Here is a 25,105-nt window from a genome sequence, read left to right on the forward strand (position 1 = left end):
CCTGGGCGGAACTTTGTTATTAGTATTATTAAAAGTTTCGAAATATTTAAATATTTAACTTTCGCTTTCCAAAGCTTTTCGCCTTTTTAGCTGGTTAATTTGCATTCCGCCTCGACCAACGCACCGAAAAGCGTCCACACGGCAACTCAATCAAAACTGCACTGGTTGGCTGGCTCTAGCTTACGGGTTTTCAATCCAAGTCCTAAATCCCGAAACGCAGCTGCATCTGAAAAATTCTCCTTTATCTGCATCTGTGTCTGTGAGTATCTGTGCGAGCGTGTGTATCTGTTGCACAGCAAGTGTAGCCTGCCTGCTTTTTGGGATCGGCTTCATTTCGAATCCTTGATTTATTTTCGGGTTTTCTACCTAAACTCAACAGTTGTTGTTGTGGGCTGTTTGTTGTCCCTTCCTCTCTTTTTATTTATGGAAAACTGCGATACGGAAAACTTTCTCTGAGAGGAAAATCGCTCTCTGCCTGGTGTAAGCGAGAGAGAGTTTTCAAAGCATTTTGAGCAGGCGCAGTGAAATACATATGAACCCAGCTTCCGGTGGTGTGTTCTATGTTTATTTTTCTATTCCAAATGCATCTGTTTAAAATACATGTTGAGTTTTCAAGGTCAGCAGTGGCAAAGTTAAAATAGATTTTATATTCGAAAAGATAGCTTGAAGACCTATTTACAAATACATACTTCTGAGAATACCTCAAATATTTATTATTTTTAAAATGTAAAAAGTAGAGCTTTTCTATTTTCTAAACATATTTATAGTAAAAAGTTATGCGAAAAACTCGGAAGTCGTCTAAAGAAAGGAATAATAGAAACCAATTTAACAAACTCCTAATGCAAATTGTTGTTATATGTTTAATCCTGTTTTAAACTTTTTAAGATGATATAGCTTTAATATAATATACATTAGCTTCCAATATTTTATGTATTGTACATAAGAAATATAAAATTATATATCTATAATATACAACTATTTTTTTTTGCAAAATGGTACTATTGTAAATACAAATTTGTTTGTATTCTAGAAGACCCCAGCTTCCCGAAGATATTTTTTCCAAAACTATGTATAATTTTAGATTCCTTAGCGCAGAAAAGTTAAGGACTGCTAGGTCATAAATAAATGCACATATGTTGGGTATTTCCAGAACTCCAGCTTCAAGGCGCTTCCCTTCTGGAAATATCTTTAAATGCACGCACACACAATTATCTTGTCGATCAAGGTTTACCGACTATTTTCCAGGAATATCCCACACAAATAGCTTGAAAACCAGCCCTTGAACTTGTGTGTCCTGTGTGTTTGAGTTGATATTTCGGATAGATCGGGCCAGGCTTTACGAAGGCAAAGCCCAAAGGAGAGACCGATAGGGCAGGCAGGCAAAATTGGGAAAATCGGGGAAAATCACGTGGGAAGCCCGACTGCAAAAGCCGCACCAGCGCAGATACATATACATAGATATAGATACAGAGCAGGCACGCAGGCAATCTTGGTTCAGGCAGTGGAAAATGGAAAACTTATTTTTAGAAAAATACACAAACGCACAACAAAACAGAGCCTGATTTATGTGTGCGCAAATGTTTTTCAAATGCATTTCGGGTTTTGTGTGGGCGAGAGCGTGAGATGCATGGGTATATCGTGTATCTCAGAGATACATCTCTTTTTCGAGGACAAAAGAGCCGGCAGTACAGTTAGATTGTGGTTGGCCGAATCTCGAGGGAATGGGTTTTCCTTTTCGCACTGCAATGCAGATTCAAGGGCACCATCCACATCCACCCAACTATTGTTACCAAAAACCTGTTTGGTTAAAGGATTATTATTATTTCTATCTGGCATTCTCCTATCTATGTACTTGTCTGGATACCCGAGTACGAATTCAGTTTTTACAGAGAAATTACAAAGGTTGAATGGGTCTGAAAAATAATCAGGTACTTGCCTGCTTTTGAGTCCTTTTGTTTAAAATACATTTGCCAATTAACAGATTAACTGAAAATAAAACAGAAGAAACCAAAAACAAGTTAGGAAAATAAGTAAAAGGTAAAATTACACATACCAACCTCTATTAAAATAAGCGCAAATAATTAATAGTCCGCAGAAAACTTTAAAGAAATGAAATAAATAAAAAGAGGCATTAAAAAAGAACATTAAAATGTGTAACAATAGTAAACGACAAAACAAAAGACTTAATGTGTATTTCATACCGTCTTTTAATATTTGGTTTTCTTTTTATTAGCAATAAGTATAAAAACTCTTAAATTGGACCTTGTTTACTATATGGACAATAACCTTCTCTTTATAATATCTAACTAATAATAATGCAATATATTTTAAAAGTAACTTGAAGGCAAAAATGTTTTACCAAAAATTTACGTTTAAGGACTTGACTTTATCTTAACTGTAGGTGTACTTATATTTTTGGTAATTTAAATTTGGTTGAATTTTTCTTTAAATTAGTCATATGTAAGTTCTAATAAATTTTGGGAATTTAACTCGATAAATAAAGATAATTGTCCTCGCATATTTAAGAGAACAAGCCTTTGATAATAATTATATTTAATAGTTTTATAGTAAATACAAATTTGTCAGTTCTGATGAAAATCGAAGTTTGTGAAAACGAATTTAAATACATTTATGTGGCTGTCAATTTTCTATAATGGAAAACATATTTTTTTAGAAAACATTTATGTTAAAGTCAATTTTACTGCAAACCTAATTTTTTCGCTTAAATAATCATTTTTAGTGCGTTTTTTCGGCTCACAATAACAACCAATATTTTTTGAGTGATTATCTCAAATAATAATTATCAAAATTGCTTATATCAGACGGACAATCTACGGTCCCTGGGTTAAACCGTGATTTAGTCGAACAAATGTTTGAAATTAAGTAAAGTAAAATGGATTTAGATTGGGCTGGTATAATAATATGTATTCCACGTTACCGCGTTAAATAAGTTAAACCATGCGGCCTATTGACATATAAAAGCAAAATTTGAAATCCTCAAAATCGAATCCCAATGTTGATAGAGTCAGGAAAGGTAAATGTTCTAAAACTCAAGGTGGAAGGTTAAGGTTTATCTAAATGAGCACAGAGTGCTCCTTGCGCATGTGCTCGTTCAGGAAGGCCTGGGATCGGCAGACACGTGAGCACAGTGGACATCGATTTGACTCGTATTTCGGTGACCTCTTGGTTGCGTGGCGAGGAAGCTTTCGTCCGGGAACCAGGGCACTGCTGTCTATATTACTCATATTTTGAACGAGATGCTGCAGCGATCTGGCAGTCGAAATGGAGGCCAGTTGCTGCAGGGCTATCATGGCATCTGAAGTGGCCATAGCTTTTTTAAGGCTCGCGGCGCTGTCCATATCCGACGGCTCCTCATTCTCGCTCTTCTGCTCCAAACTGACCGTTTCCGGAGATGGAGTAGCCGTCTTTCGATCCCGGACTGCTCCTACTTTCGGCCTCGAAGTGCTGGGATAATCCGGCGCACTAGTCAAAATTTCCTGGGTGCGCAGATTGTACTTCTTCTCCACAGAAAGCACTGCAACGAGATAACAAGTCCCAGGAAATCAAAATAAAAATACAAATCATAAGTACGAAAATAAATAGTCTAGAGGATAAATGAAATGGAACATAAAAGTAATTATGGCGCCGTGTGCATTCAATCAAGTCAGTCGCATTCATACATATTTACAATAAAATGGAAATTTATTAAAAACAGAGTCCCGAAATAGGGTAAACTAATATAAATGAGACTAGGAATTCGACAGAACAAGGTTCGGCTTGCTTTCCACTATTTATTTACAAAATCAGTATATCTTTTTTGGCATCAACGAGAACTGGTCTAGTAATAGGTATAATAATTTTTCGTGTAACAAAACTTAAATGAACTCCATAACGTCGTTCTCGATTTTGATTTCAGACGTGTAGGGATAATCGGTTTCATCATCGGTGGCTGCAGGAGTGTCCGCGGCCACCCCGTCATCTGCGGTAGTGTCCTTCAACAAATGGTTGGTGACCTTGGCCTTTGTCTTTTGCTTAGTTAGCGGCTCCAGAAAGAGTTCGGCATCGTGGAGTTTCTTGTGGCGATTGAGGTGGGACCGTCGTTTAAACCACTTCAAGCAGAAGTCGCACTGGAACCTCTTGAAGTCCTGGCACTCCTCGCGCTGATGGAGGCTGAGTCGGTTGAAGGTGTTGTAGTAGCGACCACATTGGCACAAGAGCTGGTTCTTCGAATGTCGACCAATACGAACCGAGTCTGCAAATAAACGGGAGAAACGGAAATAGGTATGCGATTGTTTAGGCCTTTCCATACAGCTAAGCTAGTCACATAGTTTACAGGGGTTTCGATTCAGACTAGTTTGTGGTGAACGTGATGATGAATACAACAAATTGGTTTTAGTTTGACATTTTTATTGGCTGATAAATGATTGGACTACTTAATTAATATACGAGTCAATTTAAATGTATAGACCTTTTTTGCTTGTGCAGTCATCCAGTTGCCTCCAGCCTCGTCATCTCCATCGATAATCCTAGAGAAAAGAGAATCATATTAGTGTTGGTTCTTAATCTGGGCACCGCAATTAATTCAATGACTGTCTACGATTCGATTGTAAACATTTATTTATTGGTACTTTCATATACATGGTAAATACGCAGTGATTGGGTTATGTTTTTAAAACGTTATCTAGGGTATATGTTCGAGTTTAAAATACTTAAACCTACACTTGACTTTGAGCTGAATCGAAATATGATTCTACAGATTGAGCAATTAAACTTGAACTTGACATGACGGCGCGTTTCAATACTCAGTCCAACTAGCTTAATGCATTTAAGATTACATTTTGAGATCATAACTTTGGCTATATTACAAACAGTTTACTGACTATCGGGGATCTTGAAATTTTTGGAGATTTAAAAATGAATATTTACTTGCTGGATCTATATCGCTATATACAAAGGAACAGTCCAATACTAACAGATATTCTTATAAAAATGTTTAACTAATGAACAAAAATGTTAGAAAAAAATTAAATTAATTTTATAAGTCTCCAAAAATCTCAGCCGCCCACGTAAATTCATAAATTTAGGGTAAGAATTCGTCACACATTATGGTAACTCACAACAACAAGTGCTAAACAGAGACTACAAAGTTAATGCATCCTAGTGTTAATCGACTTAGTGGCCAAGGATCGCTTCCCCGGAATCTGCATGTTTCTGGTTCATGTGCTTGCGCAAATCAGATCTGTACTTGCACTTGTGCGGACAGTGGGGACACTTGAGATTCGGCTCCACGCCGCATTCGTAGTTCTTGTGCCGCTTGAGGGATCCCTTGATCTTGTAGGTCTTTCCACACACATTACATGCATATTTGCAGTCATCCAGCGGGTAATCACTCGTCACCTGCTGCAACGTCATGGTGGTAGCCGTGTGAATGGTACTAGATATTCCATTCATATAAAGCTTTTCCGGCTGATGGTGGACAGCCTCCCCATCGCCGTGAATTTTCTCAACCACATAACCGTCGTCGTCAATTAGGTGCTCCTCGTCGTGCTGATCAACCTTCATGGCCTCGAGTTCTAGCTCACGTTCAGCCTCATCGGCATCTGCCAGCAGCAAACCGGTCTCGTGGGCGGACACCACCGTGGTAGCAGCACTCTGCGGTGCCATGGCAATGCTAGTGGCCCCATACTGCATCACATCGCGGAGTAGCATCTTGTCCTCCAGTCTGGAGGTGTCTATTTTAATGTACTCCTGTCGCGCATGCGCTTGCGGTTGCTGGATGGTCAAATGCTGCCGCTGTTGCTGATGTTGCTGCTGATGTGGCTGCTGATGTGGCTGCTGATGCTGCTGCTTCACAATCTGAATGGTGGTGGCCTGTGGTTTATGCAGCAAACTGGTCGTATTCGTATTCGTTGTGGCATTTTTGGTGAGTGCCGGAATCGTATACTGGATATTGCCCACCGGATTGCCAAGATCGTCAGGAGGCAGCTCCACAACCACAGTGGCTCCCGTCAACAAACTTGAGCCACCGTTGGTCAAAGTGTTGGCCGTGCTGAGAGTTTGATTCGGTGCAGAACTGGCAATCGAATACGGCACCGTCTCCAGAATAGTCCAGTAGCCATCTGCAAAAAGCCAGGGAAAAAGAAAGACACTTGTTAGTCATCCGCTGGATGATTAACTCAAGAATCGGTTCTATAATTACTTGTAAGCATTAACAAGTGTGTGAGCTGCAAGGCCGTCCAATTGGTTTTTTGGATTTATTTTGGATTTTGTTGGAGAGTGTGGGTTTGGTTGAGGCATTATAAACTTGGGCTTGTTTGGGTTTTGCTTTCACGCATATATGATTCGTATGCTTTATTCTTAATTGCTTGCATTTACAATATATTTTTTAAAAATGTACAAATTCTTGCTTTACGTTTGCTTTGCTTCATAGAACACCAAGAACTATAATTACAGGCGTTTTATATAGTAGGTATATCGAATTGTTAAATGTATAACTGAGGAATATATATATGTGTGTTTGAAAAAACGTGGCAAACTAATGGCGCTTTAAGTCTTTGATTGCTTCGCATGCGAAAGCCCTAATTGCTGGCAAGAATATTTGAGTTTTGAGAACACCAACCACAGTAGAACTAAACACTTAGGTTTTCCATATATAGTATCTGTATCATGTACGTATCGTATGTGTATATAAATAAAATGGTCTTTGACCGATTTGCGGCTAACTTAGGGATAACTCAAACACAAAGACAGTTAAAATGAAACGAAAAGTTAAAAAACGGAATGCGCTCAGAGAAATCGGTATAAAAAGTCAAAAGTTCATTAAGTAATTTGTGCAGGAATGTGGACCAGCGCTGCCACAACAATGGGGTTCGGTAGGTTGGTTATGGTTTTGGAGGTTGGAGGTAGCTACTACTTGGACAAGCAACTATTGTCATTATTCATTTGGTAAACATTTCACATTACGCCTCTCGAGCGGCTGCTCTCCGGATGTAAAGACTTCGCTGTTCTAGCCATCCTCGTCGTAGTCCTCGTCATCCTCCTCGCTTTCCTGCAACGCCGGTACCGCCGTGATGGTCAGATCCCTGCCGGCGAAATCGAAGTTAATCTCGCACAGGGCGGCCGCCACATCGCTGTCCATGCCACCGGCATCGCCATCCTCGGGATCGCCATCTTCACCTTCGCCTGCTTCCTCGTCGTTGCTTAGGTCATCCTCGTTGCGTATCACATACAGGCTCTCCTCGTTGTCCCTGGATTGCTCGTAGAGCATGCAGTGCTTGCGCTTTGCATGCCGGAGGACATGGTCCTTGCGCCGGGATCGATATTCGCAGGACATACACTTGTACTTCTTCTGCTTGAGGCAGTACTTGCGCACATGCTCCTGCAGCTTCTGGTGCGATTTGTAGTACCGATTGCAGTGCTTGCATTGCATAAAGGAATCCCGGGACAGGCCTCCTCCGCCACTGGAATTCGCACCACTGCCCGAGGTGGTCTTCGCATGGGTGATGGTGGTGCTGCTACTGGTGGCGGTCGTGTTATTGTTGTTGAGATGATAGCCATAGAACTCGTCACTGGCATTGGCACTGGAGCCCGGATTTGCACTCGTCGAGGTGTCCACACCCAGGAGACTGCCCAGGATCGGATAGATGTCTGCTGGCCAACACACACAGCATGAAGGGATCGAAACAAAATAAAAGGAGAACAAACCAAAGACAAATTAATAGTGGGCCAATAACTGAGCACACATCAACTTAAATTAGTTAAATTAATCAAATAATATTGAGAACTTAGTGTTTTGTTGGCTACTACCCAAGAGACGCAGGATGGTGAATGTTGTTGAATGGTGGACCTGGTTGTTGTTGAGTTTCGTTTGGTTTTTTGATGAAGTTTTAGCAGCTTTTGGAAGGCAATTGATGATGTTTTTATGATGAAGATGCGATGATGGATGGATGACACAATCCCCAGAAGAGTAACACGAATGCACCACATATACAAAGCCACTCAAGCATTTCTCTAAACAAAAGCTTGGGAACATATTTACAGAAACAATAAGGTAATGGACAAGAAATCACAAATCAAATTTCGGTGTTGGTGTGTAGTTGTTGGTATGGTTTTCAAAACTACAACAATACAGCAAATTAAATTACATATGTTTATCATATATTTGGTTTTGTCAGTATAACTAAGCTCTGTTCACTTTCAGTATAATAACATTGATTAGCATGTGTGGCCATTCAAGATGTCCTCGGTCTCCGTCTGAATTTTCCGCACCTCTGGATTTCCAGTAAACCTAGAAAAAGAGAAAAGGTACTATTAGTTCAAGGTTTTTTAGGTTGTTCAACTTTTACTGTATTCTGCTATACGGTTAGCTGTAAAGAGAGCGTTTTCAAACTGCATTTAAAGGTGGTTGTTGTTTTTCTATTTCTTTCAATATATATTTAAATTTAGTTTTTATTTCTTGTTTTGTTTTTGCCTGTTACTTATAACAATTAAATCGTTTACTCGTTTAACATTTAAAATAGTTTTACAAATTTTGTTTAAGGCGTTTTCTCGGCTTTATACACAATTACATAATTAAATTTACTCTGAATTCGTTTAAACATTTCTTAGTTACATTGAAATTGGTTTAAGCACACTTTTTCATATTCTAACTGGCATTTTGAATGTCATTTGTTTAGTTAGATTTCATTTTCATAAATATATTGATTTCTATTTTCAATTTGTTAATCTAAATTGCAGTGCAAAAAGCAATGTGATTTTTTGTCGTATTGTATAAATTTTTTTGTAAATTTATTTGTTGGCGCAACCTTAGCTATATAACAAATGTTCCAACTCGAATCGGTTTGTATTTCGTTTTGTAGACACATTTTCCTAAATTTTTTCGGCGCTTTGCATTCATTGTCAACATTTACTATTCGTGAAGCGTGCGTTAACAGCAATCAACATTCAATTCTCACTTCCTTTTTTTGGTTAACTTAAGGCTACGATTTACTTGATTTATTGTGTATGCGTGTGCTATGTATTTAATTCCCCATTTTGTATTATTAGTTTTATTTTTGGAAATAATATTAGAACAAAAATCAAACAGAAAATGTAGCTTAGTAAAAATAAACAAAATATCAGATTTTCTTAGAACATATTTTTTATCTATTATGTATGTGTGTTGTTTGTGTATTGTGTGTGTAAGTGTTTGAAAAGAAAGCCTTTCTCATGTCCGTAACTCAATCTATTGCCCACCCACTCTCCTCTTCTCCCATCTCATCAGATCCGATCTGATCCGTGCTTCATTTCATTTCAATCACAATTAATCACATCGATTCCTTTATATGTTTGTATGTTTGTTTGTATCTATATATAGATATATTTTGCTTTACATATAATTTTACATTCACAGCTCCTTGTTTACAACTTTTTTAAACGTGTATTTTGTGTTTTGGGGTGTGTTTTGGGTGTTTATAAATCTTTGATATTGTTTATTTAACAGAATTATTAAAGATACATATTAGTAGAAATAGAGTTATCTGGGTTAGTACAATTTCTCGAAAAATATTTTACTTTTTATGCTATTTGCCCACATACATATGCCTGGTAACGGCTATCTTAGCCCGTTCTCAACCCGAACAATTTCCTGGCGCCATTTGGACATATGCGAACTGTCTGCGTTTGTTTTAGGGATGTTGTGGGGATTTTGTGTTAGTAAATTGTTTGTTAATCAAATTATATTGAAATTTATCACATGCTTTTCTTTACTTTTTAACTATACGACTCGAAAGTTTTGCCATTTCGGACCAAAATTGCTTGCATGGTCTCATCTGTCTTGAATTTTCTTACAATCTTTTATATTTGGTTCATTTCGAGTCCATCACATGCGCTGTTGATAAATTATAAAATAGGCATAGTAGACGAATCCAAACTCTTCTCCTTGCTTTTGTTGTAACAAAAAAATTATATGTAATTAAAATTATTATGCTTTATAGATAAATAAGAACCACAACCTTAGAAAAAAGTTAAATAAATCGCATTTAGATTATTGATTATACAAAACGGATACAAATAGTGAATTTCGTGTAGTGCACATTATTATTCATAAATCTAACAAAATGATAAGCAAAACTGTCTGGAAACTGACTAGCGCAAGAAAGCGACTAAAAAGTATAGATAATCAAAGCAGATAACCAAATATATTTTTTAAATTTATAACGTATTAAATTTAGAATTTCCTCACCTAATTCGAATACTGACCGATAAGAATTTTGTTGTTTTTTTCGTTTTGTTTTAACAATTTAAACAATTTTGTTTAATATTCGTACATATTTTTGTGTTGACTTGTGCCAATTTGTTGTCTGTTGTTTAATTTACTTCTTTATCACATTTTTTGTGTGGCACAACTTTAAAACTGACAACAAATTATGGTATGCGCCCTCTATGTGTTTTTTTTTGTTTTATATTTTTTCGATTTTAATATTTTGTTATGAAGTACCTAAGCGAGTTTGTTATACATTTTAAGCTCTTTTTTTTGTATATCAACAATTATCAAAACGTTAATTAATGTTTTTGTGTATGCATGTGTGAAACAAACGCGCGTCAATATATCTATATTTTATCGTTTTATAACAAGACCGTACTGCAATATTTCAGGGTTCTCTTCAAATTTTGACAAAAGTAAATTATTTTTAACAAGGAAAAATATACAATTATTATTACTATTAATTACAATGAGGACTATATTCATTATATCACATACCAATTTATATTTCTGACTGTGACTCGATGCGAGTTCCCCCAACCCGTTTACATTGCCAATTTCTACCTCCTTTTTCACACTCGTACATGCTGCTTGTTTATGTTTATATTAATGATATTTAAAAATAATTAATAACTGTTTTAGTTTGCCTTTAAAAACGGTTTGCTTTGTGTAGAGGCGCCTAAACCCAAAGCCACGCTAATTTTGATTTGTTTTTCCTTTTTGGTCAAATTAAAATTCCCGCTATCACATATCGTGGTTCATAATTAAATCATAATTTAAAAAACGTTTATGGAATGAGCACAAGATAAATTAATAAATTGTTTGCTTTGTTTTTTAGAAAAAGAGTAGATAGAGATCGTTGCGTTTTAACTACTAGCTATAATTTGTTATATATATATGCGTAATATATTGTATCATGCATTCCTGTGGCCTTTGGGGTGCGTACGCGTACCTAAGCAAACTTCGAACATTTTTATCGATGTGAGTTTGTAAATATAAACAAACAAAAAATGTGAAAAGGTAAGAACGACGACTGCTTTAATTCATTGTGTTTTTGTTTTTTTTTTTGGTGCCTGTTTCGTATTGCACATGATCTAGTCGAATCAGATTTGGAAACGCCTTCTCTGGGGTCTAACTTAAGCTCTACATTTTGACTCTGTCTCTGACTGGTGTTTACGTGTAAACATGAAAGACGCGCGAGAGTGCCCTGCACTAGAAATTACACTATAATTAATGTGAATGTTTTTTTTTTGTTTGCGTTTGCTGTTGCTACAATAAAATGCATAATTTTCCCCATTTTCCGTATTTTTACCACAATCAAGAAAAAGTTCATTGAGATCATTGAGTTTTCCTAAGGATTTACACACATCATGCAACATGCGACGGCGCCTGCACTCTCGCGCGCCCCTCAAAAGAAATCGCCTGCTTCAGAACTCCTGCCAATTGAAAACCAAAGTAATTACAAAATAAAACACTTTCTGTTACTGACAAAACTATCAAAATTAAAAAGTGAACAAAAAAAAATCGTTAAAAATGGTCTAGAATTAGAATTTGTTAATATTCTTTCAGTATATACATAGTTACGAGTTAGTGTAGTTGTATATATATATTTATGTAGATAGATATATATTTTTATATGTATGTAAAAACGACTATATGTTTCAAGATCATTTGGAAAATTACATAAAACCGCGCTCTGGACTGGACTGAACTGTGTGTGATTAGGACTTGGGACTCTAGGACTTTGACTGAAGCTGACCCGGCACTAAGGACCCAAAACCTATGATAGAACCTGAACTGTGAATCCTCTAGATCCCCGATACCGACTCCGGATCCGGATCCGTCCCGACAACCACTAGTTGTTTGAGAGCCTGGCGTCATTGGATGCCGTTGCAGCATTTGTTGTATCATCGATGTTGGTGGGTGCGCATGTGCAGCACGAGATTGTGTTTGTGCTTCGACTTCTTGTGACAAATGGGGCACTCGAACTTGGGCTCCACGCCGCACTCGAATCTCACATGCCGGTTGAGACTGTGCGGTCGGGCGTAGGTGTTTCCACATCTATCGCAGGCATAGGCCCCGCCACCGCCTCCTCCGCCGCCACCACCTGCTCCTCCTCCAGTACCTCCGCTTCCAGAACCACTGCTCCAATTTCCTACCGTGGATCCGCCAGATGATGCTGCGGCTGCCGCCGCTGCAGCGGCCGCTGCTGCTGCCGCAGAAGTTGAAGCCCCTCCTCCGGCGACAGTTGAGGCACCTGTGTTGTTGGCGGCCAGCCCAGCGGCTGCTGCAGCGGCCACAAATTGAACAGCCACACTGCTCGCCCCATCCTGGCCAGGACCACTGCTACTGCTGAACCGGCGCGACGGCGTATCTGGACGTGGCATCTGAACCGCCACAGCCGGATAAATTAGCTGCGGCAGGGCTCGCCCATGAGGATGGTGGCCAGCGTGATGATGATGGCCAAGCGGCAGGGCGGCGGGCGCACCACTTTGGGCAGCAGCTAGCAGGGCTTTGGCCAGGTCCATGCGCAGATCGCAGGGCTCCATGCTGTCCTCGTCGTTACTGTCGTCGTTGTCGCCATTTCCATGACGCGGCTGGGACTTGGGCACCAGCAGGTTACCCGGGCAGTGGGTGGTGGGCGTGGCTCGGCCACTTCCGTGTTCATTGTGATCCTCCAGACCGCTGCCCGGTTCGAACTTAATGACTGGCGTGCCAATGGGACTGGTGTACGGACTCGTCTTGATGCCCAATAGGCTGTAGCTGCGACGGTTGGGCGACAATCGGCCAAAATCTGGGAAGAGTGGTTAAAATATGAAAATAGAAGAAATATCATTATAGATTGCCGCATTTATCATCTTGTTAAATAGATGGTTTATCAGATTTTTTTTTTGCCTTTGTTGGATAGAAATCATAAAAAGACCTATTACTAACTGGAAATAAATAAAAAATGAAGTTTTACCGTAGTTGTTTAGAGTCTTTTGTTTTTGAGTTAAATATGTTGCTTTAGTGAGACATGGTGCTATATGGAGTGGAGTGAACTGGATTGGTGTGTGTGTCTGTGTGGTGTGTAGATGTCAGTGTTTCTGTGTGTGTGTGTGAACTTGTGTAAGTAGGCTGCAAAAGTAAATTTTCATTAAATATTAAATTAAAACACAATGAGTACATCAAAAATGTTGAGTAAAACATTTTGAGAGAGCTAAGCAAAAATAAACAACAACTTTTTGGTCAAGTTACAAGTGATAAATGGCTTCAAAAACATAGTTTTTAAATAATTTTTTAGGAATATGTGTTGGGTGGTTAGTGACAAATAACACTTAATAGTACTAGGAGAGGGGAGGACGTATTACTCGCAGGACTTGGAAATCCCTTCCCGGTTTCCAGTTCGCAAAGTTTTGTCTGCTCGCTTTATCACTTTATAAATACGCATGCAATATTTAAATGTAAGGAAAATAATAATACAATAGTCAAGTAAAATTAAAAGTTCTCGGTAGAAGTAATGAATATTTGTAAAAAATAATTCTATACAAACTAAGTTTTTCTTTTGTTTCATTTTCATGTTTTAATTTTTAAATAAATGTAATGCTATATATAGGATACGCTTTACAATCGCTAGGAAGAAGACAGATAGATAGATAGGTAAAAGAAACTTAAAGTTAAACCTTCGGCAATACAAACAAATGTAGTATAACAAAAAATATCAAACTACAAATCTAATAGGTCTCATACATAGTTATGTAAATTATAGTTACTTCGTCTAACAAATACATATGTATAAAGTCTAAGTAGAAGGATACATAGTTATGCATATCTATAATGTATAATAGTTTTTATATAGGTTGTAGTAGTTAAGCATGCAAACAACAATAAGAGAGGGAAGAGGCAACACCATGAATCGCGTTGTTTGGCTGGCGTTCATCAGTCAAGACCACCATCATCATTCATCATCAACATCACATCAATCCATCCACCTGAAATATAGATCTGATTAGTATAGATTCTAAGCAAACGAATAAATTGCCTAAGAACTTTTGGATGGAGGGGAGGGAGAGGATGTGGAAGATATGGAGTGACGATTGAGCTGTACCTGTATGATGTGGAATGAGGAAATGTTTTCATAAAAATAAGTACAACATGGGTTTTTGGTATTTTGTTTTTGACATTTGCTTTTAATTGTATTTCGAATTTTCTTTTGGGGTTGTGTTGTTTGGTTTTTAATACATTTAGCCGGCAATAATTACGATTCATCAGTTTATGGGAAATACATAGTTATAATCGTACTCAATTAATATAATGGTTTCTCTCTTGCAACTTCATAGAGGTATTTGTCATTTTTTTGTTTACATTACAATTTGGTAAGGTAATTTGATGGTACAACTCGCGGGACTCAGTGCCGGATCTGATTCGTGATTCTGTTCATTAAATCTAACAATTTTTCAAAGCATACATGCGCTGATGATATTTCGAATTAAACTTTATAAACATTGTCATTATCAATTAGGTTTAATTTTTGTCTAAAATTGAAAATATTATATTTAATTATCGTTTCGTTTTGACTAGATAATCGTTTTCAGTTAATAATTATTATATAAGCATAACTTAATGACCAGAAATAAATTCTTTAAAAATGTTTCTAACAAATTAAAAAAAGTATTGCGTATGCAAACATAATACGAAATCAAAAAGGTAATTATTATTATTAAGTATCTTTGGAGGGGCATTTGCTTTATGTTCATGCCATGCATATATTTAGGGTTTCTTTTATTTAAATAATTATTACAAAAGTTTCCCTTTTTTTTTGGTTTGTTCTTGTGTTTTTGTAGCACACTTAAAACAAATTTAGTTGATGACTAGTTTATATAATTTTCTTTTTGGTTTTGTTTTTTTGTTTTTTTTCTGGGAAAAAATTTACACATATTTATATGAAGTTTAAGTTTAATTTTTTTTTTGAGAATTCGCTAAAGCAATACAATATATTTCTTGCATTGTTTTTTTGTTCAATGTATTGCAAACTACTCCTAGTTTCCACGGCATCACCGGCTTCGTTCAACGAAAATAAAAAATTTTTAAAGAGTCCCGATATCCTTGGGTCCCCTAAAAACAACTGGAAGGAGTAACCAAGATTTGCACTAGCAGAATATTCGTTCCCAAAGCCGTTCCTTAGCCGCTGCCTGCATTTTGTACAAGTCCAAGTCTCTCCTAAGCACTGTCGTTCTGAAACACCAAGGTATAGGTGCTACTGGTGCTGCTGCCGCCGTTGTTGTTAGTACTGTTGCTGACTGGAACAACGGTTCCATTGCCAACGCCCACGACCACCGGCATGTTGCCCCCGGGCAGCGGTTTCTTCTCCTCCTCGGCATCCTTCTCGCGATCCCGACACTTGGTGTTTAGGTGACGCTTCAGATTGCTGTGGACATTGGTGGCATAGCCGCACATCTTGCTGCAGAAGTAGCGGGGCGGCAAGCCGCACTCGTTCTTCAAATGACACTTGAGACTGTTCTTCCACTTGTAGGTGCGATTGCAGTTGCGGCACACCCACGGCTTCTCGATGTCTGCATTGTAGATCATGTCGGCGGAGTGCTCCAGTGACTCCTTGCGTGTGCGCTTGTTCTGGACGAGGACGCGATAGCGATTGTCGTCCGAGTGCGACCAGTGCAGGTCGAGATTCTGGCTCTTCATGGGCAGTCCTAACTTGTTGCTCATCAACGTGCAGTTGGCCGTGGAGAGAGAACCACTCGTTCCCGCACCCGACATCATTTGCTTGGGTGCCGAAATCGTCGTAATTGTGGCTGGTATGGCGGGCAACTTGATCTGCAAGGACTGACTGGTGGGCTGGAGTTGTAAGTGTTGCAGATGCTGCTGCTGCTCGAGCAATTGTTGCTGCTGCTGTGGACTCAAAACGATCTTTTTCACAGCACCCGCACTACCAGCTCCGGAGCCCAGGGATCCAGCAATTTGCTTGTCATTCGATTGCTTCGCATGCTTTTGCGTTGCCGCCGCCGTGGTCAACAGGTCATCATCGTCGTCATCGTTGTCCATTAAATAGCTATCCTCGAATTCTTCGTTCTCGATCTTAACCGCATCGTAGGTCCACGACAACGGGCTGCCCAGCTTTAGGTCATAGTCGAAGGTATTTTCGTCTTCGATGGCCTCGTTACAAACGGCCTCGTCGTCCTCCTCCTCATTGAGCGGCATACTCTCCGGATTCTCGATCTTCACAATCACCTCGGTCATGGTGTCATCAATGCTGTCCAGTTCCACGCCAGCGGCCGCCAGAGCTGCTGCCGACGCAGCATCCACATTGCAGTTGCTCGACGAGCTTTTGTTACCATTGTTTGCCGGCGTGATGCAGGCAATAGTTGTGCGTCCAATGCTCCCGATTCGGGTTACCGTCTGGGTCAGCGTCTGGGTCAAACTGCTGTTGTTGTTATTGATGTTGCTGCTGGCAATGGCCGCTGCCGCCTGCTTGGCTGCAACTGTTGCTGCTGCTGCTGCCGCTGCCGCCGTGGACGTGGACGTAGTCGTCGTCGGAACTCTTGGCCGGATCGGCGTCGATGACTTGTTAGTGGTTTTAGCATCGTTTATGAGTGACTTTTTGGACTGAGTTAGTTTGTCTGATGGTTAGTTTTATTGTCGATTTTTTTTGATTGGTTAGTCATGAAATAGAAATTCGGAATGGTTAAAGTTAGTTAATTTTGTCAATGAATGTTCGGAGTATAATCGTAACAAAATACGTAAAAAACTTATGATGTGGGTGTGTATGCTCAGCAACAAAACAAAATGTAAGACTGTAAAAAGAAAACAAAGTTATTGGAAAGTTCAAAAGTACGAATAAACCAAAATTCGTAAATAACAAAATTAATAAAATCATGTATGAAATAGGATTAATGCAGTCAGTGCAGCCAAATACCTGAGGGTTTATCTGAGGACTTGTCGATGATCGATTTGTCAGCCAACATAAGCCAGTTACGCACTCGAATCCTGGACTCGCCACCTTCGAGCTGGCCACTTTCATCTGTAAATGTTAAGACATTTTATGGTTTCCATTAGTAATCATATATTTATGAAAGGTAGTAATAAACTTTAAAATAGATTTTGATGTTTGCCTACACTTGAAGTGATGCCCTATCCATTTTTAAGTCTTTAATAATTTGTGTGTTTCGAAATAAAATGATTCAAAAAATGAAATAAAACTTTGTGTATTATTTAAAAGAAATAAATATAATCAATACTTACAAGCAGTAAACAAAACGCTACTAAATCTGTGTGTAAAAAATAAGACATATCAGCTTAGACTTAAGTAAATAATTTATCAACTCACTATTGCAAACAACTTTCGTTTCTTTTGCGTTTTATTACATGGAATTTGTATATTTTTCACATTGAATTTGGGTTTTTTTAATCAATTTACAAAAAAGTTTTACAAACAATTCATAGAAAAATTAAATATATATATTATATATATAAGGGTATGCTAATTCTGTTTGTTTAATGAGTATTTTTTGTCTTATTAAGTGTTTTATTTATTTAAAATTATTTTCTATTTATATAGTTTTGCGTTTTCCTATTGTTCAACAATATTGTTATTAGAAAATTTGAAATTTTCCACTTTTGCCATAATGTTTCGATTTTGGAATTTTATAAATTGTTTCGTTTATTCTTCATTGTATAAAGAGTCGCTAAACTTAGCCCAACACCGCAATTATATAACCAATGTTTTTTAAGAACTTTAGTTTCTTAAAGAAATATTTTATACGTAAGCATTCGAGATTTTTCGTCTTCTTCCTCTGGTTCTATGTCTTTAATAAAGTATTAAATTATCAGAGCTCTAAAAATAATTGTTTTTGTTGCACAGTTTTACTGGCCGCACATTTCTGTTTGGGTTTAGTTTGTCTGTTCTTGTGAATGTTTGTAGTTTTTCGTCGATTAATTAAAGCTTAATAAAATCTTCTATGGAATGTATTTCGTAGTAGTGGAAAGCAAAGAAAATAAAAATAAATTACACTTGACTACTTATAAATGTGCAGAATAAAAGTAAAAAATAAAAACACACACATTCATACCATATTCATAAGTTATCAAAAAATAATAAATAAAAGTGCATGTGACGTATTTTGTGGCGGTGTTCTGTTGGTTGTTTTTTGTTTTCTGTTACTTGTTTTGTGGTTGCTGTTGTGGTAGCTCAGCTACTGAAATTTTGTCTTTTGTTTTTTTTTTTATTTTTTTTTTTTTGGAATTTGGGTCATGCCCTCACTAAGTACCTGAGTTTAAATGTCCAATAAAAACCATTTAAATCCCGACCTCCTCCGGTTGGTTGACTTTTGACTTAAATTGCTGCCTTAACCTACTTCATATGGCTTTAAACAATTACGAATATTGGTTTATCATAGATTTTTAAATAAAATGTTTGCAAATTGCTTCGATTTTTCCATCAATTTTTCAAGGCACTTTCTCCGTTGACTATCAACCGTTTCGCCTCGCCTACATTAAATTCTATAAAAACTTGCTGAGCTTAGTGAATGTTTTCTCCTCTAGCCTAAGACATCGTTATAATAGCAAAATATTTCCACTTGAGGTAAAATGTTGTTTGAAGGGGCTGGTTAACTGACTGACTGGCTGTATGGAAACCTAAATTGAATCTGTTTGGCACTCTGTACTGAATATCTTCCATTGGGTTCTATCGCTTGCTACCAGAACATCGATTGATAAAAGTTCGGCTTTAGCTTATATTTTTAACGCTCTTTTCAATTCCCACTGGGAATTTGACTTTCAAGCCGAGGCTTCTCTTATTCGCTGGGTGTACTCGAAACGAACCGTTCTGGTTAAATTGAATTATTGTTTCTCTTAGGGAGTAATATCTTAATATGGTCTGAGTTTTCCTTTTTATCCACTGAGTTTGCTACTGCTACTGTTTCTACTTTATATATTAGTACATATATATATTTATATATATATATTTTTCTTGCTAAGCCTATGATATTATTGAATAATTTTTAACCGTTTCATTGTACAAGTTGTCTTTCATTTTTTTACGTTTTGTGGAATGTTGCAATATCTAAAATTGTTTTTGTGTAAAATCATTTTACTGATCACTTTGCTGTTTGCATGAAATAATAAAAATTATATGTTTTCAAATCGGTCTCGTGTAAACAATTAATAACAATAACAAAAAATTATTTTATGTGAAATGGCGTAAATTTTTGTGCTTTGCAACAAATTGTTTTCGGTCCATTCGAACACGTTTTTTTTCGAAACATCCAGGCATCTTACAAAACTATTTCATTGTGTTTTTACTCATTTGTTTTTTTTTGTTTTGTTTGTTTTAAGCTTAATTTGGCACACTGATTCCGTTTTCCCGAGAGCTTGGTGTGTGTGGTTATTTGATTTTCTTTTTTTATGTAATTTCCTTTCGTTCTTAATATCCCTGATTCTGTTTTTTTAGTTGGTCGCCTTTCTCAACATTAATAACTGATCAACGTTAACTTTTTGTACAAGACTCCTTCACTAGAGGGCTTCTCTACGAGAAGTGAGGATGCAACTCCACTCCGCTGGCCAAAGCAGCTGCCGCCGCTGCCACAGAAACCGCTGTCGCCGTTGCTCCACTGCTATCGCCATCCAAGCCGCCGGATCCGGCAAAATTTTTCACATCCTCCAGCTTGAACTTCTCCTTGTGCATGCGCTCCATGTGGCGGCCAATGTGCATCTTTTGCTTGGCACGGTAGACGCAGAACGGGCACTGAAACTGCGGCTCCTTGCCACACTCCCACTTCTGGTGGTTACGCAGCGAGGACTTTAGCTTGTAGACTCTCCCGCAGACGGGACAGGGGTGTCCAGCACCGTTGTCCGCACCGCCCAGCACGCTATTGCCGCCGCCACCGCTGTTGTTGTGGCCACTATTCGAGGACGATTGGCCCGATCCTGATCCAGTGGTCATGCCAACGCCCGCCGCCGTACTGCCGCTAATCAGATTATTCATGGCGCTGATGCTGTTTAGGATGTTGATGTGGCATAGTCCAGCTGGGCCGCCAACATCCGCAAAGGTAACGGCTCCACTCAGAGTGGCCGGGTAGTCGCTGCTATTTCCGTTCCCCGAACTGGCCTGATCCTCGCCAAAGCTCAGCTCGGTGCCGGCAGCTGCAGCTGCCTGTTTTTCGGCCACGGCTTTTAGCATCAGTGCCGTGGCTTCCTCCTCACTCAGGTGTTTCAATTTGCCGCCGCTACTGGTTTTTGTCGGTTTTCCACTGCCATTTCCATTACTGTGATTGCTACTGCTGTGAATTCTGGCTGGCGTGGATGCAGCGCGCGGTTCACTTTTGCATCCCACATCTGTGGGCGTCTTTCTTCCACTGGAGGTCGCATCCTTGGCGGTCAATCCTGCCGCTCCCTGCTGTTTGTCTACCGAGAGGTCGGTGGGAAAGACCAGGGGCTGGACTCCTTCGCGAAGGGTTACCAGGGGCATGGCCAGGCGGGCGTTCCACTCGTTCCAGGTAAGTCCGGCTATGCGCGTAATACTCAGATCTATGTTATCATTTCGTTTGTCACAAGTTCAAGCGTGGATTTCATGTGTTTTTGTGGAGTTTGTAGTTTGTTTAGTTTATGTTTTTTTTGGGGGTTTGCAGCGCACAACATATGAAAATAAAAACGAGAAAAGAAAAACAAAAGAAAAGAAGAACGAAAAATAAATAGAATTACTTTTGACTGGACACAGGACAACTTCAAAAGATACTCATGTATATCAAAATCATAATAAAACAAACTTAACACTTAGGGATTTAGCTGTTAGATCAAGCTGGGTGGGTAACCAACACAGAGAGACACACACAAATGAGAGTGGAGGATTTGTCTGGGATGATCTGGATGAGGCGGACACGCAAAGCAAAAATTAATAATTAGTCAAAGCGTTTAAGGGGTGAATATTTATATATATAAGTGAGGATAAAAAGCATTAGGATGTCGTGGCATGATTCAAAATTAGAGTACAAAATAATAAACATATATACAGTTAACAGATAAAGTAAAATAGAAAACTCTCTCTCAATAAAACGTTGAGCAAATTAAGGCCAATTAGTGCAGGGTGTAAACATATTTATTTTTAAAATAAATTTAAAAAACTAAAAAAGAAGATAACTATATTAATTGAATTGTAGCTGGAGAGTGCTGCTTGGGGTGGGTTTTTGTAGTTGCTGTTTTGATTTTGCTTGAACACATCGATAAACACGGCTGGGAATATGGATTCAGGTTGTGGTTCAGGTTCGATTCGGGTCTGGTTACTTTTTAGTGGCATACAGAAACGAACGTTTAGATTTCGGGCTCTTAGACATAATAGTATATAGCAATGGCAATTGTTTCCTTTTACAATTGTTTGGCATGTTTTTACTTAAGTTTAGCTCAATGCGGATAGTTGGCTGGATTCACAAGTCCCAATCGAAGTCCCGGTCCAAGGGTCAATCTAAAAGAAAAGAGAAATATATTAGTTATGCTCGGAAAAGATCCGATTGTAAAGTGGTGGCTAGCTAACACGGGCCAATCTCTTGTTGAAGTCTCATCGGTCACCTGGAAAGAGAAATATGTTAGTATGAACTTTTCGCAATGCTATTTTGTACCTATCACACACATAAAAGCTTTGAATTTGGTTTTTATATAATTTTATTTTGACCTTCTGGTTTATACAACTATTTTTCAAAATATAATTTCTATAGATAAGTATTCATAATAAATGTTTAATTTCAATCAATTATTTGATTTACACACAAAAAACTGCAAAAAGACATTATATATTTATATATATTGTTCTAATACATATGTTTAGAATTTGTTTGTATTTTGTATTTAACTTTATCTGTGAAAATACGCTTCAAAGTGTTCACGTTTTACTCAGATATTCAGATGTACATTCAATTTTACTAAGTTCGAGTAAAGTGTTTTAATTTTTTAATATACAGTAGAATAACTTTCTATCTTTTACATATTTTTGTGATTTTTTTCCATATATTTTATATATAAAGATTTGAAAACAAATTCCTACAGAGTTAATTTTGTAAGCCTCCAAATTAGACAACTTTACAATTCTCTCCAATTTTGTCAGTTAGTTTTCCTTAAATAGGTAACATTATCTATTTTCTGATTTTAAAAAATGAAATTTATGTGCACTTTTCTCCAAAAACGTTGAATTGCAGTAAAAATTAATTCCACGGTTTCAGTTATATTCTAGTAACTCATCTTGAAATCAATAATTTGTGTATCTTTTTTAAATTTTCTTTTTTTTTGAGAGCACGCACACATACATAAAGAATTAAGTTTTTAATTATACTTAGGGTAATTTTTTCATTTATATAGTTGCTTCTATATTCTTTGTGTTATTTCCATGAAAATACTTGCACATTGATTAAAGTTCTTGTTTCCATTTTGTCGACTGTTTTGGGCTTTGTTTTTAGTAATTTTGAAAATTACGATGAATTAAACGAAACATATAACCAATTATATTAAATGTGAAGACATAAATGTTAAAGCCTAGTGAAATTTAGTTGAGTGCACAAAGTACGGAGTTAATGCTTTTTCGAAATGTATAGCTTTTAAAAACCGAGGGCAAATCGACTTATAAACTTAATAAAAATAATCAACAAATAAGAACTTTAAGATTAATAGAGTGTACACGTTTATAAAATTATACAGAATAGTTTAAATAATAATTAAACTGGTCTAAACCTTAAAATTGGTTACTTGTTTACACTCAACAACTGTGTACTCACACTCCTGTGCCTTTACAAATTTCGCTTATATCTTGCGGCCTCGTTTGCTCTCCAGCTGCGGCTTCTCTGGGTGATGTTTGCGCACATGGACTCCGAGATTGCCACGCTGCTTGGCCTTGTAGCTGCAGTACGGGCACGGATGGCAAGGTTCCTTGCCGCCACACTCGACATTCTCGTGGCGGCGCAGCGTTGACTTCCAGCGATACTTCTTGCCGCAATGACGGCACACATACCGCGACTCGGGATCATCGCACGGCCCCAAGGATGAGTCGCTCAGCGACAGCTCATAGGTCATGCCCGACGGATCATGCTCCGACTCCTCCTTCATTGGCCGCGTGGTGAGAATGGTATAGCTCTTACTCGAATCGTGCATACCCAGCTCCTCAGGTATGATGGTCTCCACGCCATCATCGTCCTGCAGCTCAATGCTCTGGTGGTGATGATGCTGCTGGTCGTGCTGCTGCTGGCTGCTGCTGGACTGGACCACTGTTTGAATGTGGTGCGTCTGCAGTTGGCCGGTATGGATGTGATGCGTTTGCTGCGTCTGCTCGTGCTGGTGCACCGTCTGCAGCTCCTGCGGCTCATGCTCGATGGTGGTAATGTGCGTTTCTCCGCCGGAGGTCTGCATGTGCTCGGTGATCTCAGAGGGGGCAAAGCCAATGCCGATCTTTGTGCCGTCGGGCAGCTCTATATCATCGATCTCGGCATACTTGACCAGATCACTAATGATCGCAGCCGATGCATTCGGGTTGTTAAGATCAATTTCGCTAATCTCATACTTTGTTCCATCGGACAGCTCGTGATGCTGATGCTGGATGGCCTCGTGCGTCTCCACGATCTGGAGATTCTGCACCGTCGGTCCAATGATCTTGCCACGAGAATACCGTATCCGCGAGGCAATGGGCTTTGAATCAGCCAGCTGCACATTGCGCAGACCCACCAGGTTGATAGTCTGACCCGGATGGGTCGTGATTATGCTTTGTACTTGGGTGTGGGTCGGTTGGGCCGTTTGAAGCTGGTGATGTTGCTGTTGGTGGTGCTGCTGCGACGTCTGCGGCACCTCCTCAATGTGAATCGTCTGATGCTGCTGATGGTGTTCCTGATGGTGCGGCTCCTGGGACACATGTTGAATGATGTGGTGCGGATGTATGATTGTCGAGCTCGTGTGCGCATGATGTGTGGCAATTGTTGTGGTTGTTGGTATAATTTTTTTGATGTTGATAAGCTCTGGAATGGGAGCAGAACATTAAAAACAGCTTTATTAGTTTAGTTTATAAATTAATATAAAATTAAGATTCACGCCTTTAGTTAAAAAATTTTAATAATCTTTATAGGGAAAATTTATGTATTTTCAAATCATATTTGTAGTTCTAATATATCACTAATATTGTCGGGCTTAATAAACAGGCATTTCAACAATTATGGCTAACGAGTCACTTTGTGGACTTACCGCATTCCGATGAGGGCAACTTGATGGGCGTGCTCGTCAAAGTGGTAAGCGTGGGTTTGGGGTCCGAATGCGAAGCGGCGGCTGCGTTCAAGAGTTCCGTGATTGTCGGCGTAGGCTGACCAGCAGGTCCGGTGACGGTGACTGCCGCTTGGGCCTGTTGTTGTGAAGCTGCCTGATTCTCCTCCAACTTAGCAGCCGTTATGTTGCCCAACTTCTTCACATGCAGCACGAATCCATCCTTGTTCTGAGTTATCACTATGTCATTACTCTCCAGCAAACAGTCGTCCAGTTCGAATTCATCCTGCGTTCCCTCGGTCTGCTCTCCCTTGTCCTGCTTGGATGCTGCAGAAGCGAATTGATAGAGGTTAGTAAAAGTTTGAATTTTACAAATTTACCGCTTAGTGGAAGTAGTTAAGCTCAGCTCCTGTCACTAATAGTATCCTTTGAACTCTTTTTTATTTAAGTTGCATCTTAACTTGGTAAAAACAAGCAAACAATTTTCGGTTTTCCGTTTTAGTTCTTAAGCTATGTTCTTAAATATAAAGACTTATTATATAGGTGTTTGTTGGTGGGTTGTGTTCGCTGTACAGGACAATTAAATGAGAACCAAGGACAAACAAAATACCACAGCCAAAAAAAGGAATAAAAACCGTGCCCCTAATA

The 25,105-nt window shown here is 38.6% G+C and overlaps 1 protein-coding gene across 14 annotated transcripts in view; it reads right to left on the bottom strand.

The window, feature by feature from the left end:
• The window catches only part of lola (longitudinals lacking), a 61,831-nt gene that overhangs the window by 3,234 nt on the left and 33,492 nt on the right, over nucleotides 1-25,105 (bottom strand). For 3 of the 14 annotated variants that reach the window (XM_017150513.3, XM_017150512.3, XM_017150514.3), the window contains exons 6-7: nucleotides 24,443-24,784; nucleotides 21,872-24,219 (exon numbers count right to left, since the gene is read on the bottom strand). The exons of 1 other annotated variant lie outside the window; for it this stretch is intronic. In XM_017150513.3, coding sequence (XP_017006002.2) covers nucleotides 23,018-24,219; nucleotides 24,443-24,784 — 1,544 coding nt within the window. In that variant the 3' untranslated portion in view covers nucleotides 21,872-23,017. Of the gene's footprint in view, nucleotides 1-2,183; nucleotides 3,536-3,835; nucleotides 4,253-4,599; nucleotides 6,120-6,310; nucleotides 7,651-10,412; nucleotides 13,038-13,250; nucleotides 13,361-14,382; nucleotides 17,032-17,153; nucleotides 17,259-18,398; nucleotides 20,762-21,871; nucleotides 24,220-24,442; nucleotides 24,785-25,105 lie in introns of those variants that run through there. 10 more of the 14 variants (XM_017150515.3, XM_017150533.3, XM_017150525.3 and 7 more) reach the window with 10 other exon arrangements.

Source organism: Drosophila takahashii, chromosome 2R, assembly GCF_030179915.1.
Source record: "Drosophila takahashii strain IR98-3 E-12201 chromosome 2R, DtakHiC1v2, whole genome shotgun sequence".
Classification (NCBI taxonomy): Eukaryota; Metazoa; Arthropoda; class Insecta; order Diptera; family Drosophilidae; genus Drosophila; species Drosophila takahashii.